This window comes from Aegilops tauschii, chromosome 2, assembly GCF_002575655.3.
Source record: "Aegilops tauschii subsp. strangulata cultivar AL8/78 chromosome 2, Aet v6.0, whole genome shotgun sequence".
Taxonomy (NCBI): Eukaryota; Viridiplantae; Streptophyta; class Magnoliopsida; order Poales; family Poaceae; genus Aegilops; species Aegilops tauschii.
In genome coordinates, this window is record NC_053036.3 from 80,074,023 (window position 1) to 80,088,469 (window position 14,447).

At 46.4% G+C, this 14,447-nt stretch overlaps 1 protein-coding gene across 1 annotated transcript; it reads left to right on the plus strand.

Annotated features, from left to right (window-relative positions):
- The first annotated feature begins 11,070 nt into the window (after positions 1-11,070).
- LOC109743166 (uncharacterized) lies at positions 11,071-14,113 on the plus strand. The gene is made up of 10 exons (XM_020302238.3): positions 11,071-11,386; positions 11,484-11,608; positions 11,749-11,853; positions 11,988-12,079; positions 12,490-12,564; positions 12,667-12,736; positions 12,890-12,991; positions 13,335-13,449; positions 13,565-13,627; positions 13,774-14,113. The coding sequence occupies exons 1-10, from the start codon at positions 11,224-11,226 to the stop codon at positions 13,854-13,856; spliced, it is 993 nt and encodes a 330-aa protein (XP_020157827.1). The 5' UTR covers positions 11,071-11,223; the 3' UTR covers positions 13,857-14,113.
- Positions 14,114-14,447: the final 334 nt, after the last annotated feature.

Below are 14,447 nucleotides of genomic sequence, written 5' to 3' on the forward strand. Positions count from 1 at the left end.
GAGTTGTTGGAAAACCAACAACGAAAAGAATAAGCTTGTAGTGGGCTTATGGAAACATCTCAACATTAAGAGGTGACAAACGTCCACTAAAGGAAGCCATTGGTTTGAGTGAGAGCACCAAGGCAATGAAAAACTTCTTTCACCAAGAGGATAGGAGAAAACTTGGATCATTTATAAGCACCATAATAACAACATTCCTTAGGGAAGGCTTTAGGTGAATTATAACCCAATATAACTCCAACAAAAGATTGATTGGTTGAAAAGATCTCTTGAACGAAGATAAAATGATGGATTTAAATATGTCACTCTTGAAAGTTTGTGAATCATGAAACCCGAAGGAAAATTATCGAGAATAGCGTAACACCACCTAAAAAGATAAGGTAGGAAGAATTGCACTACGGAATGCAAGATGAAGAATGCTTGAACTCCTCAAAACAAAACATGTGTTGAACACCATGTTTATGGTGAACTCCAACTAATGGAATATTTTAATATAGTTCCCTAATAATATTGGGAGGATATATGTTATAAAGAGAAATCACCATGTGCATTTCCCTCGATTTAAATGGATCGAAGATCCATGCAATTTACTTAGTTGAGTTTTTTAAAAAAATTAATGACATGATGGCATGATGACATGATGCAATGAGAAATAAAAGAGCAAGCACAAAAGAAACACACGGCGATCACGAAAATAAGGAAGTCTTCTGAAGCGTCGGTCTCGGGGCGTTACACCTTATGAAGGGTAAATAGAAATTGGCATATCACCGTTGTGTTGGAAACATGCCCTAGAGGCAATAATAAAATGGTTATTATTGTATTTCCTTGTTCATGATAATTGTCTATTGTTCATGCTATAATTGTATTAACTGGAAACCGTAATACATGTGTGAATACATAGACCACAACATGTCCCTAGTAAGCCTCTAGTTGACTAGCTCGTTGATCAATAGATGGTTATGGTTTCCTGACCATGGACATTGGATGTCATTGATAACGGGATCACATCATTAGGAGAATGATGTGATGGACAAGACCCAATCCTAAGCATAGTACAAGATCGTGTAGTTCGTTTGCTAAGAGTTTTTCTAATGTCAAGTATCGTTTCCTTAGACCATGAGATTGTGCAACTCCCGGATACCGTAGGAATGCTTTGGGTGTACCAAACATCACAACGTAACTGGGTGGCTATAAAGGTGCACTACAGGTATCTCCGAAAGTGTCTGTTGGGTTGGTACGAATCGAGACTGGGATTTGTCACTCCGTATGACGGAGAGGTATCTCTGGGCCCACTCGGTAATGCATCATCATAATGAGCTCAATGTGACTAAGTAGTTAGTCATGGGATCATGCATTACGGAACGAGTAAAGTGACTTGCCGGTAACGAGATTGAACGAGGTATTGGGATATCGACAATCGAATCTCGGGCAAGTAACATACCGATTGACAAAGGGAATTGTATACGGGATTGATTGAATCCCCGACATCGTGGTTCATCCGATGAGATCATCGTGGAACATGTGGGAGCCAATATGGGTATCCATACCCCGCTATTGGTTATTGGCCGGAGAGGTGTCTCGGTCATGTCTGCATGGTTCCCGAACCAGTAGGGTCTACACACTTAAGGTTCGGTGACGCTAGAGTTGTTATGGGAAATAGTATGTGGTTACCGAAGGTTGTTCGGAGTCCCGGATAAGATCCCGGACGTCACGAGGAGTTCCGGAATGGTCCGGAGGTAAAGATTTATATATGGGAAGTCATCATACGGTCACCGGAAGTGTTCGGGGGTATGCCGGTATTGTACCGGGGCCACCGAAGGGGTTCCGGGGGTCCACCTGCCCCGGAGGGCCTTATGGGCTGTAGGTGGAAGGGAACCAGCCCCTAAGTGGGCTGGGCACCAACCTCCCCCTAGGGCCCATGCGCCTAGGGTTGGGGGAAACCCTGGAGGGGGCGCCCCCCTTGACTTGGGGGGCAAGCCACCCTCCCTGGCCGCCGCCCCTCCCACCAGATGGGATCTAAGGGGCCGGCCCCCCTCTCCCTTGCCCCTATATATAGTGGAGGGGTGGGAGGGCAGCCGCACACCCCTGGCCTAGCGCAGCCCTCTCCTCCTCCAACTCCTCCTCCTCCTCCTCCGTAGTGCTTAGCGAAACTCTACCAGAGAACCACGAGCTCCATTGCCACCACGGCGTCGTGCTGCTGGAGTTCTCCCTCAACTTCTCCTCTCCCCTTGCTGGATCAAGAAGGAGGAGACGCCCCCGGGTTGTACGTGTGTTGAACGCGGAGGCGCCGTCCATTCGGCACTAGATCGGATCTTCCGCGATTTGAATCGCCGCAATTACAACCCCATCAACCGTGTTCTTGTAACGCTTCCGCTTAGCGATCTTCAAGGGTATGAAGATGCACTCCCTCTCTCTTGTTGCTAGCATCTCCTAGATTGATCTTGGTGACACGTAGGAAAATTTTGAATTATTGCTACGTTCCCCAACAGTGGCATCATGAGCTAGGTCTATGCGTAGATTCTATGCACGAGTAGAACACAAAGTAGTTGTGGGGGATGATTTGTTCAATTTGCTTACCGTTACTAGTCTTATCTTGATTCGGCGGCATTGTGGGATGAAGCGGCCCGGACCGACCTTACATGTACACTTACGTGAGACAGGTTCCACCGACTGACATGCACTTGATGCATAAGGTGGCTAGCGGGTGTCAGTCTCTCTCACTTTAGTCGGATCGGATTCGATGAAGAGGGTCCTTATGAAGGGTAAATAGCAATTGGGATATCACCGTTGTGGCTTTTGTGTAGGTAAGAAACGTTCTTGCTAGAAACCCATAGCAACCACGTAAAACATGCAACAACAATTAGAGGGCGTCTAACTTGTTTTTGCAGGGTATGCTATGTGATGTGATATGGCCAAAATGATGTGATGAATTATATATGTGATGTATAAGATTGATCATGTTTTTGTAATAGGAATCACGACTTGCATGTCGATGAGTATGACAACCGGCAGGAGCCATAGGAGTTGTCTTAATTTATTGTATGACCCGCGTGTCAATGAAAACGCCATGTAATTACTTTACTTTATTGCTAACCGTTAGCCATAGTAGTAGAAGTAATAGTTGGCGAGACAACTTCATGAAGACACGATGATGGAGATCATGGTGTCATGCCGGTGACGAAGGTGATCATGCCGCGCCTCGAAGATGGAGATCAAAGGCGCAAGATGATATTGGCCATATCATGTCACTTTATGATTTGCATGTGATGTCTGTCATGTTTACATCTTATTTGCTTAGAACGACGGTAGCATAAATAAGATGATCCCTCACTAAAATTTCAAGAGATGTGTTCCCCCTAACTGTGCACCGTTGCGAAGGTTCGTTGTTTCGAAGCACCACGTGATGATCGGGTGTGATAGATTCTAACGTTCGCATACAACGGGTGTAAGCCAGATTTACACATGCGAAACACTTAGGTTGACTTGACGAGCCTAGCATGTACAGACATGGCCTTGGAACACAAGAGACCGAAAGGTCGAACATGAGTCGTATAGTAGATACGATCAACATGGAGATGTTCACCGTTGATGACTAGTCCGTCTCACGTGATGATCGGACACGGCCTAGTTGACTCGGATCATGTATCACTTAGATGACTAGAGGGATGTCTATCTAAGTGGGAGTTCATTAAATAATCAGATGAACTTAATTGTCATGAACATAGTCAAAAGGTCTTTGCAAATTATGTCATAGCTTACGCTTTAGTTCTACTGTTTAAGATATGTTCCTAGAGAAAATTTAGTTGAAAGTTGACAGTAGCAATTATGCGGACTGGGTCCGTATACTGAGGATTGTCCTCATTGCTGCACAGAAGGCTTATGTCCTTAATGCACCGCTCGGTGTGCTGAACCTCGAGCGTCGTCTGTAGATGTTGCGAAACATCTGACATACACGTTTTGATGACTACGTGATAGTTCAGTGCGTAATGCTAACGGTTTAGAATTGAGGCGCCAAAGACGTTTTTGAAACGTCGCGGAACATATGAGATGTTCCAAGAGCTGAAATTGGGATTTTAGGCTCGTGCCCACGTCAAGAGGTATGAGACCTCTGACAAGTTTCTTAAGCCTGCAAACTAAAGGGAGAAAAGCTCAATCGTTGAGCATGTGCTCAGATTGTCTGAGTACCACAATCGCTTGAATCGAGTGGGAGTTAATCTCCCAGATGAGATAGTGATAGCTCTCCATAGTCACTGCCACCAAGCTAGTAGAGCTTCGTGATGAACTATAACATATCAGGGATAGTTATGATGATCCTTGAGCTATTCGCGATGTTTGACACCGCGAAAGTAGAAATCAAGAAGGAGCATCAATTGTTGATGGTTAGTAAGACTACTAGTTTCTAGAAGGGCAAGCTTAAAAGGGATACTTCATGAAACGGCAAATCAGTTGCTGCTCTAGTGAAGAAACCCAAGGTTGAACCCAAACCCGAGACTAAGTGCTTCTGTAATGAGGGGAACGGTCACTGAAGCAGAACTACCCTAGATACTTAGTAGATGAGAAGGTAGGCAAGGTCGACAGAAGTATATTGGATATACATTATATTAATGTGTACTTTACTAGTACTCCTAGTAGCACCAGGGTATTAGATACCGGTTCGGTTGCTAAGTGTTGGTAACTCAAAATAAAAGGCTACGGAATAAACGGAGACTAGCTAAAGGTGAGATGACGATATGTGTTGGAAGTGTTTCCAAGGTTGATGTGATCAAGCATCGCATGCTCCCTCTACCATCAAGATTGGTGTTAAACCTAAATAATTGTTATTTGGTGTTTGCGTTGAGCATAGACATGATTGGATTATGTTTATCGAAATACGGTTATTCATTTAAGGAGAATAATGGTTACTCTGTCTATTTGAATAATACCTTCAATGGTCTTGTACCTAAAATGAATGGTTTATTGAATCTCGATCGTAGTGATACACATGTTCATGCCAAAAGATATAAGATAGTAATGATAGTACCACATACTTGTGGCACTGCCACTTGAGTCATATTGGTATAAAACGCATGAAGAAGCTCCATGTTGATGGATCTTTGGACTCACTCATTTTTGAAAAGATTGAGACATGCGAACCATGTCTATTAGTATATATGCATGAAGAAAGTCCATACAGATGGATCGTTTGGACTCACTTGATTTTGAATCACTTGAGACATGCAAATCATACCACATGGGCAAGATGACTGAAAGGCCTCGTTTTCAGTAAGATGGAACAAGAAAGCAACTTGTTGGAAGTAATACATTTTGATGTGCGCAGTCCAATGAGTGCTGAGGCATGCAGTGGATATCGTTATGTTCTTACTTCACAGATGATTTGAGTAGATGCTGAGTATATTTACTTGATGAAACACAAGTCTGAATTATTGAAAGGTTCAAGTAATTTCAGAGTGAAGTTGAAGATCATCGTGACAAGAGGATAAAATGTCTGTGATATGATCATAGAGATGAATATCTGAGTTACGAGTTTGGCACACAATTAAGAAATTGTGGAAATTGTTTCATGACTAATACCGCCTTGAACACTATAGTGTGATGGTGTGTCCGAACATCATAACTGCACCCTATTGGATATAGTGCATACCATGATGTCTCTTATCGAATTACACTATCGTTTATGGGTTAGGCATTAGAGACAACCGCATTCACTTTAAATAGGGCACCACGCAATTCCGTTGAGACGACACCATATGAACTATGGTTTAGAGAAACCTAAGCCGTCGTTTCTTAAAAGTTTGGGGCTGCGACGCTTATGTGAAAAAGTTTCAGGCTGATAAGCTCGAACCCAAAGCGGATAAATGCATCTTCATAGAATACCCAAAACACTTGGGTATACCTCCTATTTCAGATCTGGAAGCAAAAGTGATTGTTTCTAGAAACGGGTCCTTTCTCGAGGAAAAGTTTCTCCCGAAAGTATTGAGTGGGAGGATGGTGGAGACTTGATGAGGTTATTGAACCATGACTTCAACTAGTGTGTAGCAGGGCACAGGAAGTTGTTCCTGTGGCACCTACACCAATTGAAGTGGAAGCTTATGATAGTGATCATGAAACTTCGGATCAAGTCACTACCAAACCTCGTAGGACGACAAGGATGCGTACTACTTCAGAGTGGTACGTAATCCTGTCTTGGAAGTCATGTTGCTAGACAACAATGAACCTACGAGCTATGGAGAAGCGATGGTGGGCCCGGATTCCGACGAATGACTCGAGGCCATAAAATCTGAGAGAGGATCCATGTATAAAAACAAAGTGTAGACTTTGGAAGAACTACTTGATGGTCGTAAGGCTGTTGGGTGCAGATGGATTTTAAAAGGAAGACAGTCAATGATGGTAAGTGTCACCATTAAGAAAGCTCGACTTGTCGTTAAGATGTTTTCCGACAAGTTCAAGGAGTTGACTGCGATGAGACTTTCTCACTCGTAGCGATGCTAAGAGTCTGTTGGAATTATATTAGCAGTTACTGCATTATTTATGAAATCTTGCAGATAGGATGTCAAAACATTGTTTCCTCGACGATTTTCTTGAGGAAAGGTTGTATGTGATACAACCAGAAGGTTTTGTCAATCCTGAAAGATGCTAACAAGTATGCAAAGCTCCAGCAATCCTTCTAAGGATTGGAGTAAGCATCTCGGAGTTGGAATGTACACTTTGATGAGATGATCAAAGATTTTGGGTTTTTACAAAGTTTATGAGAAACTTGTATTTCCAAAGAAGTGAGTGGGAGCACTATAGAATTTCTGATGAGTATATGTTGTTGACATATTGTTGATCAGAAATGATGTAGAATTTCTGGAAAGCATACAGGGTTATTTGAAAAGTGTTTTTCAATGGAAAACCTGGATTAAGCTACTTGAACATTGAGCATCAAGATCTATAAGGATAGATCAAAAACTCTTAATAGTACTTTCAAATGAATACATACCGTGACAAGATTTTGAAGGAGTTCAAAATAGATCAGCAAAGAAGGAGTTCTTGGCTGTGTTACAAGGTGTGAGTATTGAGTAAGACTCAAGACCTGACCACGGCAGAAGAGAGAGAAAGGATGAAGGTCATCCCCTATGCTTTATACGTAGGCTCTACAGTATGCTATGCTGTGTACCGCACCTGAAGTGTGCCTTGCCATGAGTTAGTCAAGGGGTACAATAGTGATCCAGGAATGGATCACATGACAGCGGTCGAACTTATCCTTAGTAACTAGTGGACTAAGGAATTTTCTCGATTATGGAGGTGGTAAAAGAGTTCGTCGTAAAGGGTTACGTCGATGCAAACTTTGACACTAATCCGGATGACTCTGAGTAGTAAACCGGATTTGTATAGTAGAGCAGTTATTTGGAATAGCTCCAAGTAGCGCGTGGTAGGTACATCTACAAGATGACATAGAGATTTGTAAAGCACACACGGATCTGAAAGGTTCAGACCCGTTGACTAATAACCTCTCTCACAAGCGAGATATGAACAAACCCCATGGGTGTTGGATTCATTACAATCACATAGTGATGTGAACTAGATTATTGACTCTAGTGCAAGTGGGAGACTATTGGAAATATGCCCTAGAGGTAATAATAAAATGGTTATTATTGTATTTCCTTGTTCATGATGATTGTCTATTGTTCATGCTATAATTGTATTAATTGGAAACCGTAATACATGTGTGAATACATAGACCACAACATGTCCCTAGTAAGCCTCTAGTTGACTAGCTCGTTGATCAATAGATGGTTATGGTTTCCTGACCATGGACATTGGATGTCATTGATAACGGGATCACATCATTAGGAGAATGATGTGATGGACAAGACCCAATCCTAAGCATAGCACAAGATCGTGTAGTTCGTTTGCTAAGAGCTTTTCTAATGTCAAGTATCGTTTCCTTAGACCATGAGATTGTGCAACTCCCGGATACCGTAGGAATGCTTTGGGTGTACCAAACGTCACAACGTAACTGGGTGGCTATAAAGGTACACTACAGGTATCTCCGAAAGTGTCTGTTGGGTTGGTACGAATCGAGACTGGGATTTGTCACTCCGTATGACGGAGAGGTATCTCTGGGCCCACTCGGTAATGCATCATCATAATGAGCTCAATGTGACTAAGTAGTTAGTCACGGGATCATGCATTACGGAACGAGTAAAGTGACTTGCCGGTAACGAGATTGAACGAGGTATTGGGATACCGACGATCGAATCTCGGGCAAGTAACATACCGATTGACAAAGGGAATTGTATACGGGATTGATTGAATCCCCGACATCGTGGTTCATCCGATGAGATCATCGTGGAACATGTGGGAGCCAATATGGGTATCCAGATCCCGCTATTGGTTATTGGCCGGAGAGGTGTCTCGGTCATGTCTGCATGGTTCCCGAACCCGTAGGGTCTACACACTTAAGGTTCGGTGACGCTAGAGTTGTTATGGGAAATAGTATGTGGTTACCGAAGGTTGTTCGGAGTCCCGGATGAGATCCCGGACATCACGAGGAGTTCCGGAATGGTCCGGCGGTGAAGATCGATATATTGGACGAAGGGTATTGGAGTCCGGAAGTGTTCCGGGGGTACCAGGCTATGGCCAGCATGACCGAAAGGTGTTTCGGGAGCCCCGGCAAGTATTGGAGGGCCTCATGGGCCAAAGGGGAAGGGGCAAACCAGCCCACTAAGGGGTGGTGCGCCCCCCACACCCTTTCCCACGTTACTTGGCTAGGTGGGGCGCCTCCACCTGGCTTGGGAGGCAAGCCTCCACCTGCTTGGCTTGGGGGGCAAGTCTCCCTAGGATTTTCCCTAGGGAGATCCAATCTGCTTGGCTGCCGCCCCCTAGGGGAAACCCTAGGGAGCCTCCCCTCTCCCCTTGCCCCTATATATAGTGGAGGGGTGGGAGGGCAGTTGCACCTCTTCCCTGGCGCAGCCCTCCCTCCTCATACACCTCCTCCTCCGTAGTGCTTAGCGAAGCTCTGTCGGAGAACCACGAGCTCCATTGCCACCACGCCGTCGTGCTGCTAGAGTTCTCCCTCAACTTATCCTCTCCCCTTGCTGGATCAAGAAGGAGGAGACGTCCCCGGACTGTACGTGTGTTGAACGCGGAGGCGCCGTCCGTTCGGCGCTAGATCGGATCTTCCGCGATTTGAATCGTCGCGAGTACGACTCCATCAACCGCGTTCTTGTAACGCTTCCGCTTAGCGATCTTCAAGGGTATGAAGATGCACTCCCTCTCTCTCGTTGCTAGCATCTCCTAGATTGGTCTTGGTGACACGTAGGAAAATTTTAATTTCTGCTACGATACCCAACAGCTCCGTCTTCACCGGCGCGAGCCCCGACTCCGTCTTTGGCTTGACGAAACGCGGAGGAGGAGCCGACGAGGAGGCGCGCCGGCCGCCCTCGTTGATGACGATGCCGGCGCTGCGAGTGCGCCGGCCGAGCGGCGTCTCCGCCGCGGGCTCGGCCTTGACGCCGAGCAGCGCCGGAGAGCCGGAGGAGTGGGAGGAAGAGCGCGAGGAGGAAGAAGAGGAGGAGCCGAACCTCCTTGGCATCCTTTGCCCGTCGCGTCGGCGATGCGCCAGGGCGGCCGCCCTCGCCGGGGGGTATGCCAACGGCGGGTTGTTGCCTCCCTCGAGGTGCGTCAGCACGCCCTCGAGCGTGCGGCCGGGGACGCCCCACCACAGGTGGCACCCCTCGCTGTTCTTCAGGCCGCCCACCACCGGCGAGCCGTTCGTCGACGCCAGCCTCTGCTGCTGACGGCTCTGGAAGTACGCCGCCCAAGCCGCGTGTTTGTCGGCGGCGTACTGGGGGAGGGCGAGCTGGGCGTCGGTGAGGGAGGCGCGCACGATCTCTACCTCGTCGGCGAAGTAGGAGGGGCGCGCCACGGCGTCGGGCAACGGGGGAGCCCATTCCCCCGTTGCTGAGCCTCCACCCCGTCGGCCCGGCGCGCATGTCCGGCGGCGCCGGGATGTTCGCCTGGAACAGGAGCCACGATTCCTGTTCGCGGAGCGTGCGGCGGCCGAAGCCGTTGGCCGCCGCCTCGTCTCCGGGGAAACGCTCGGCCATGGGGAGAGGGGAAGGGAGAGGGAGGGCTCGACGGCGGCTCACGGGAGAGGGAGAGGGAGGGCTCGGCGGCGGCGCTTGGGAGAGATAGAGCTCGGCGGCTAGGGCGGGGCTGGTGTGGCCAGAGGCGAGCGAGGCCACCGGCTTATATAGCCGCGCCGCACCCGTGTGTACGCGTGCGAGGGAGGGGAGACGTCGGCGCGCCGCCCCGTGACGCGCCGCCCGTGAGAAATCAATGGCAAGGCTGACCGGCGGCAGCCTTGCCATTGATTCCCCGCGGGAAACCGAGGCGCGGTGTCGCTAACGCGGCTGGCCCGCGGCTCTTTCGCGCCAAAACCGCTCGCCCCGGGCGCCCCCCAACGCGCCGGGTTCGGCCTGGGTCCGCCGGCGCTGATTTCGGCCCAGGCCGGCGAAAATTGGGCTTCTGAGGGCGCGACTGGGCCGTTTTTTCGGCGCCGGCGTGAAAAAATCGCCTGGGGAGGCCTTTCTGGGGATGCGGCTGGAGATGCTCTTAGATGATCCGAGTTGGTGTTGCCCTTACCTTCTTTTTGAGAGAGATAAGATTAATCAAACCGTTCGAAGGCGCAAATGAGCTTAAAACGTGCGAGAAGGAGGAGGTGGCAAAGGGGAATCTGCTTGCCTGCCCGTGTCTGCAGCTGTGTTCACATTGCCTGGACTGAAGTCAAATTCAACAGCCCTAATCCTCATCTTTTCCGGACAAAAGATCCTGTGATGATCCTGGTACCCGCACGAAGCAAATTGGGTAATTGCTTGCCACAAGTAGGCAGTACACTGTTTTCCATCTACAGAAGTGATATAAACTGATAATACGTGTGCTTGTTTCTTCTCCCAATCATGTGGATATATCATGCAAACTCAGATGTGCGGTCAGCAATGGCGTCACTGTCTGAAGAATCTCGAGCCATTCACACATGGTTCCATACTCCCATGCTCCTATTAAGTGCACTACTCAGTACTCAGAGACAGCAATATGTACTTATCGAACGAGCTCAAGCTCAGCTCAGCTCAGTTCAGCTAATCAGCTTCACAGGTACGTGGCTGCAGTGCAGAGACGGAAGAGCTCACCCGTCACTCGCTAGCTATCTCCTTTCAGTCGAGTCACCGGCTCACTGCCATGGCGCTCAGCCTTCGGGCCGCCGCGTCCCTCGCCTCTCCGCCGTCAGGCGCACGTCCCGGCCGACGCCCCGCCTCGGTGGTCCGCGCCGCCGCGTCCCCTGCGGCGCTCGACAAACGGAACCGGCGGCGAGAGCAGAACGTCTCCGGCGAGTTCTTCGTCGGTGAGCTCCCTTGTCCGACCTCAGATTCAGTATAACTGTGTTATGTAGTACTGTACTACTTTGCGCCTGATCTAGCTTGACGCGCGTGCGTGAGCAGACCACCGGTGCATCGACTGCGCCACCTGCCGGTGGATGGCGCCGGAGGTGTTCAAGAGGGTGGACGGCATGTCCGCCGTGGCGGCGCAGCCCAGCTCCGAGGAGGAGAGGACCAAGGCACTGCAGGTAACATCATTACTACCGCTAGCTGCAACTAACCAGTAAAATTTAGACGCGCAACACTGAAGGCTGACAAAATTTCCGTTTTGCTTTCAAGAATAGTTACTGAACAATGGAGTTCATGTTATCTCTGTACATTTTTGCAGGCTTTGCTCTCTTGCCCAACAGCCTCGATCCACACCGACAAGCCCGCGAAGGACATTCTCCAAGTGCAGAACACGTTCCCGCTCCCCATCGACGACGATCTTCCTGTATGAACAATTTCATATATGCTCCCTCTTTAACTTCCTCCAGTAAATACGAAATTCAGCACCAAAAAGTTGTGTGCTTGTTTTTTACCGTGTTGGTTAATCATTTTTTACCCTATATACGTGATGTGTTTCAGGGTGTTTACCTTTGCGGTTACCATTCCGAGTCCTCATATGGAGCAACATCTTATCTCATAGTTCACCCAGAAGGAAACATAATGGTTGACAGGTAACTGAATGCCGAGCAACCTATGAAGTCTCCCCTCGGCTGCAATGCTGCATATGTTTCTGATAAAAGTTCAGTTTAAGCACAAAGTAGTACTACCTCTGCACTAAAATATAAGACGTTTTTGCAGTTCAATTTAAACTGAAAAAACGTCTTATATTTTGGTACGGAGGGAGTAGTATTGAAACAATTTGCATAGCAATGTGACATGAAGGAAGTAAGTAATAGGTCCCTGTAACACATATGTGTAGTTTACCGTTGTTCGTTAATTGATTTTTGGTCGGAACCTTGAATCCTTGATGGATATATAGTGATATATTTACCTGTTATAGTACTCTGTTTTTCCCCGTAGATGGACAAATAGCAACCGAATATATTGCTGTAGTTGTTCTGATAACCTCTTAATGTTTAAGTCCAAGGTATACGCCGAGACTGGTGGACAAGATTGAGAAGCTCGGTGGAGCGCGCTACATGTTTTTGACCCACATGTATGTTCAGACTTGCACAGTTCTACATTTATCTATTCATTTGTGCATTTGTGGACCTTTTTATTAAGGAGATTGAAGAGTATCTAACCAATTACCAAACAGTGATGATGTAGCGGATCATCGGAAGTGGGCCGAGCGGTTGAAATGCGAGAGAATCATCCATTCAGGAGATGTAAGAACACCCGTAGAAAGAAACTTACTGGAATATCTTACATGATGTTTAGAAGGATATTCGAAGTCGTATTACAATTCATATATTCTAAAATTGTAATTTGCTTTATGATGTTTGCCCTGACTATCTGCTGCAATAACCTTGCTGACACAGGTAGTGGACATTACTGCTGATGTCGAGTGGAAACTTACTGGAAGTGGTCCCTGGAACATTGGGAGTGATTTTGAACTTATCCATACTCCAGGCCATACCGAAGTAAGAAACTCAACTCATTGAATAGAATTACATTGAATATACTTCTAGACTTTTGTTATGGAGAAGTTTATGGATTAAAGAGGAGTTGGGCTTCTGGCTAGCTGGCTGCACTATAAGGTTATAAATATAGTATAAGATTATCAACCCCATCCTCTCCAGTTTTTCTTAAACTTCAGAGAACTATGCTTGTATATTGTTCTTTGGATAGACAAGATGGATGGATGGATGGTAATGATGTCATTAATGCGTGGTCATTTTAGCAATAATTATGTTGCACCATACTGATCTTCTCCTACACATCTAAGGTAAGATTCACTCATGAAAATGAAAACATTTTATGTAGGGCTCGGTCTGCTTGTTGTACAAACCGCTAAAGGCGCTATTCACTGGCGACCATGTCGCAAAATCAGAATATTCAGACGAACTGAATCTCTTTCGGATGTACAGCAAGCAATCAGGTAGTACAATCCACCCTTCTCCATAGATTTCCTATCTCAAGTGATCGAGACCAATATTCAACTGTACCAGAGTTAAATTTAAATCCTGATCAATGTATATATATCTGTTGCGCAGTGAATTTGCAACTGGATAGTATGAGGAAGTTACTGGACCTAGATTTTGAGTGGTATTTACCTGGTGAGCATCCCTTCATTATTGCATACAAAATATATATATATTACCCAAATTCAGTTTGATACCTGGATTTGCAACCCATCCCATAAGATATTCGGTTCAATTGCGTTTCTGTAACTTGAACTAATTTGTGAGTTATCTTTCCCCAGGGCATGGCTATCGAATCCGGTATGAAGATGTACAGGCCAAAAATGCAGCTATTGAGTCTCTCCTAGCTAACTACAAAAACTAAGGCGCATCTTGTGATCACATGCTCCCCAAATAAGGATTCCAGAATAAAGGGACCAGGTTGATATGAAGTCCCAGTGTCCAACGAAATAATGATCGATGCTTTTACATTTTGTCCAAACATCATGTATTGTGGTACTTTATATATCTCTCTCCAAGATGTACAAGGCATGTGTATCCTTATATCAAATTAGAAATATTATTGGATCATCCCGCAAAAGAAAATATTTCTGCTTGCAGCAGATTGTACAAGCAAGGAAATCATTTAGTCAGTTTAGTAGACCAAGCATACGTAGCAATACCTTTGTGTTTTTTTTTTTGAAAAAGAGGATAACCCCCGGCCTCTGCATCACGACCATGCATGCAACCATAAATTATTATGAATGCAAAATCTAGCAGCCGAAAAACATCAACCCAGAGTAAAGCGAAAAGAAAATCCGAGGCCCTATGCCTCGCGATAGTAACTCGATCAAATAACCACTAACCTTATGTTACAACACGATATCAAAGCGAAAAATACACAACTCCTAGACTATGGCGAGTCAACACAAGGTTTAACTTTGGATTCTCATCCCCAAAGTTAAGCTTCAATCCA

What these genes read in the sequence shown, in the direction of transcription:
- LOC109743166 (XM_020302238.3), top strand. Translation starts at nt 11,224, where the DNA reads ATGGCGCTCAGCCTTCGGGCCGCCGCGTCCCTCGCCTCTCCGCCGTCA. An exon ending in AGAGGACCAAGGCACTGCAG is followed by an intron (nt 11,609 to 11,748) that starts GTAACATCATTA and finishes ACATTTTTGCAG; the next exon opens with GCTTTGCTCTCTTGCCCAAC. An exon ending in ATACTCCAGGCCATACCGAA is followed by an intron (nt 12,992 to 13,334) that starts GTAAGAAACTCA and finishes CATTTTATGTAG; the next exon opens with GGCTCGGTCTGCTTGTTGTA.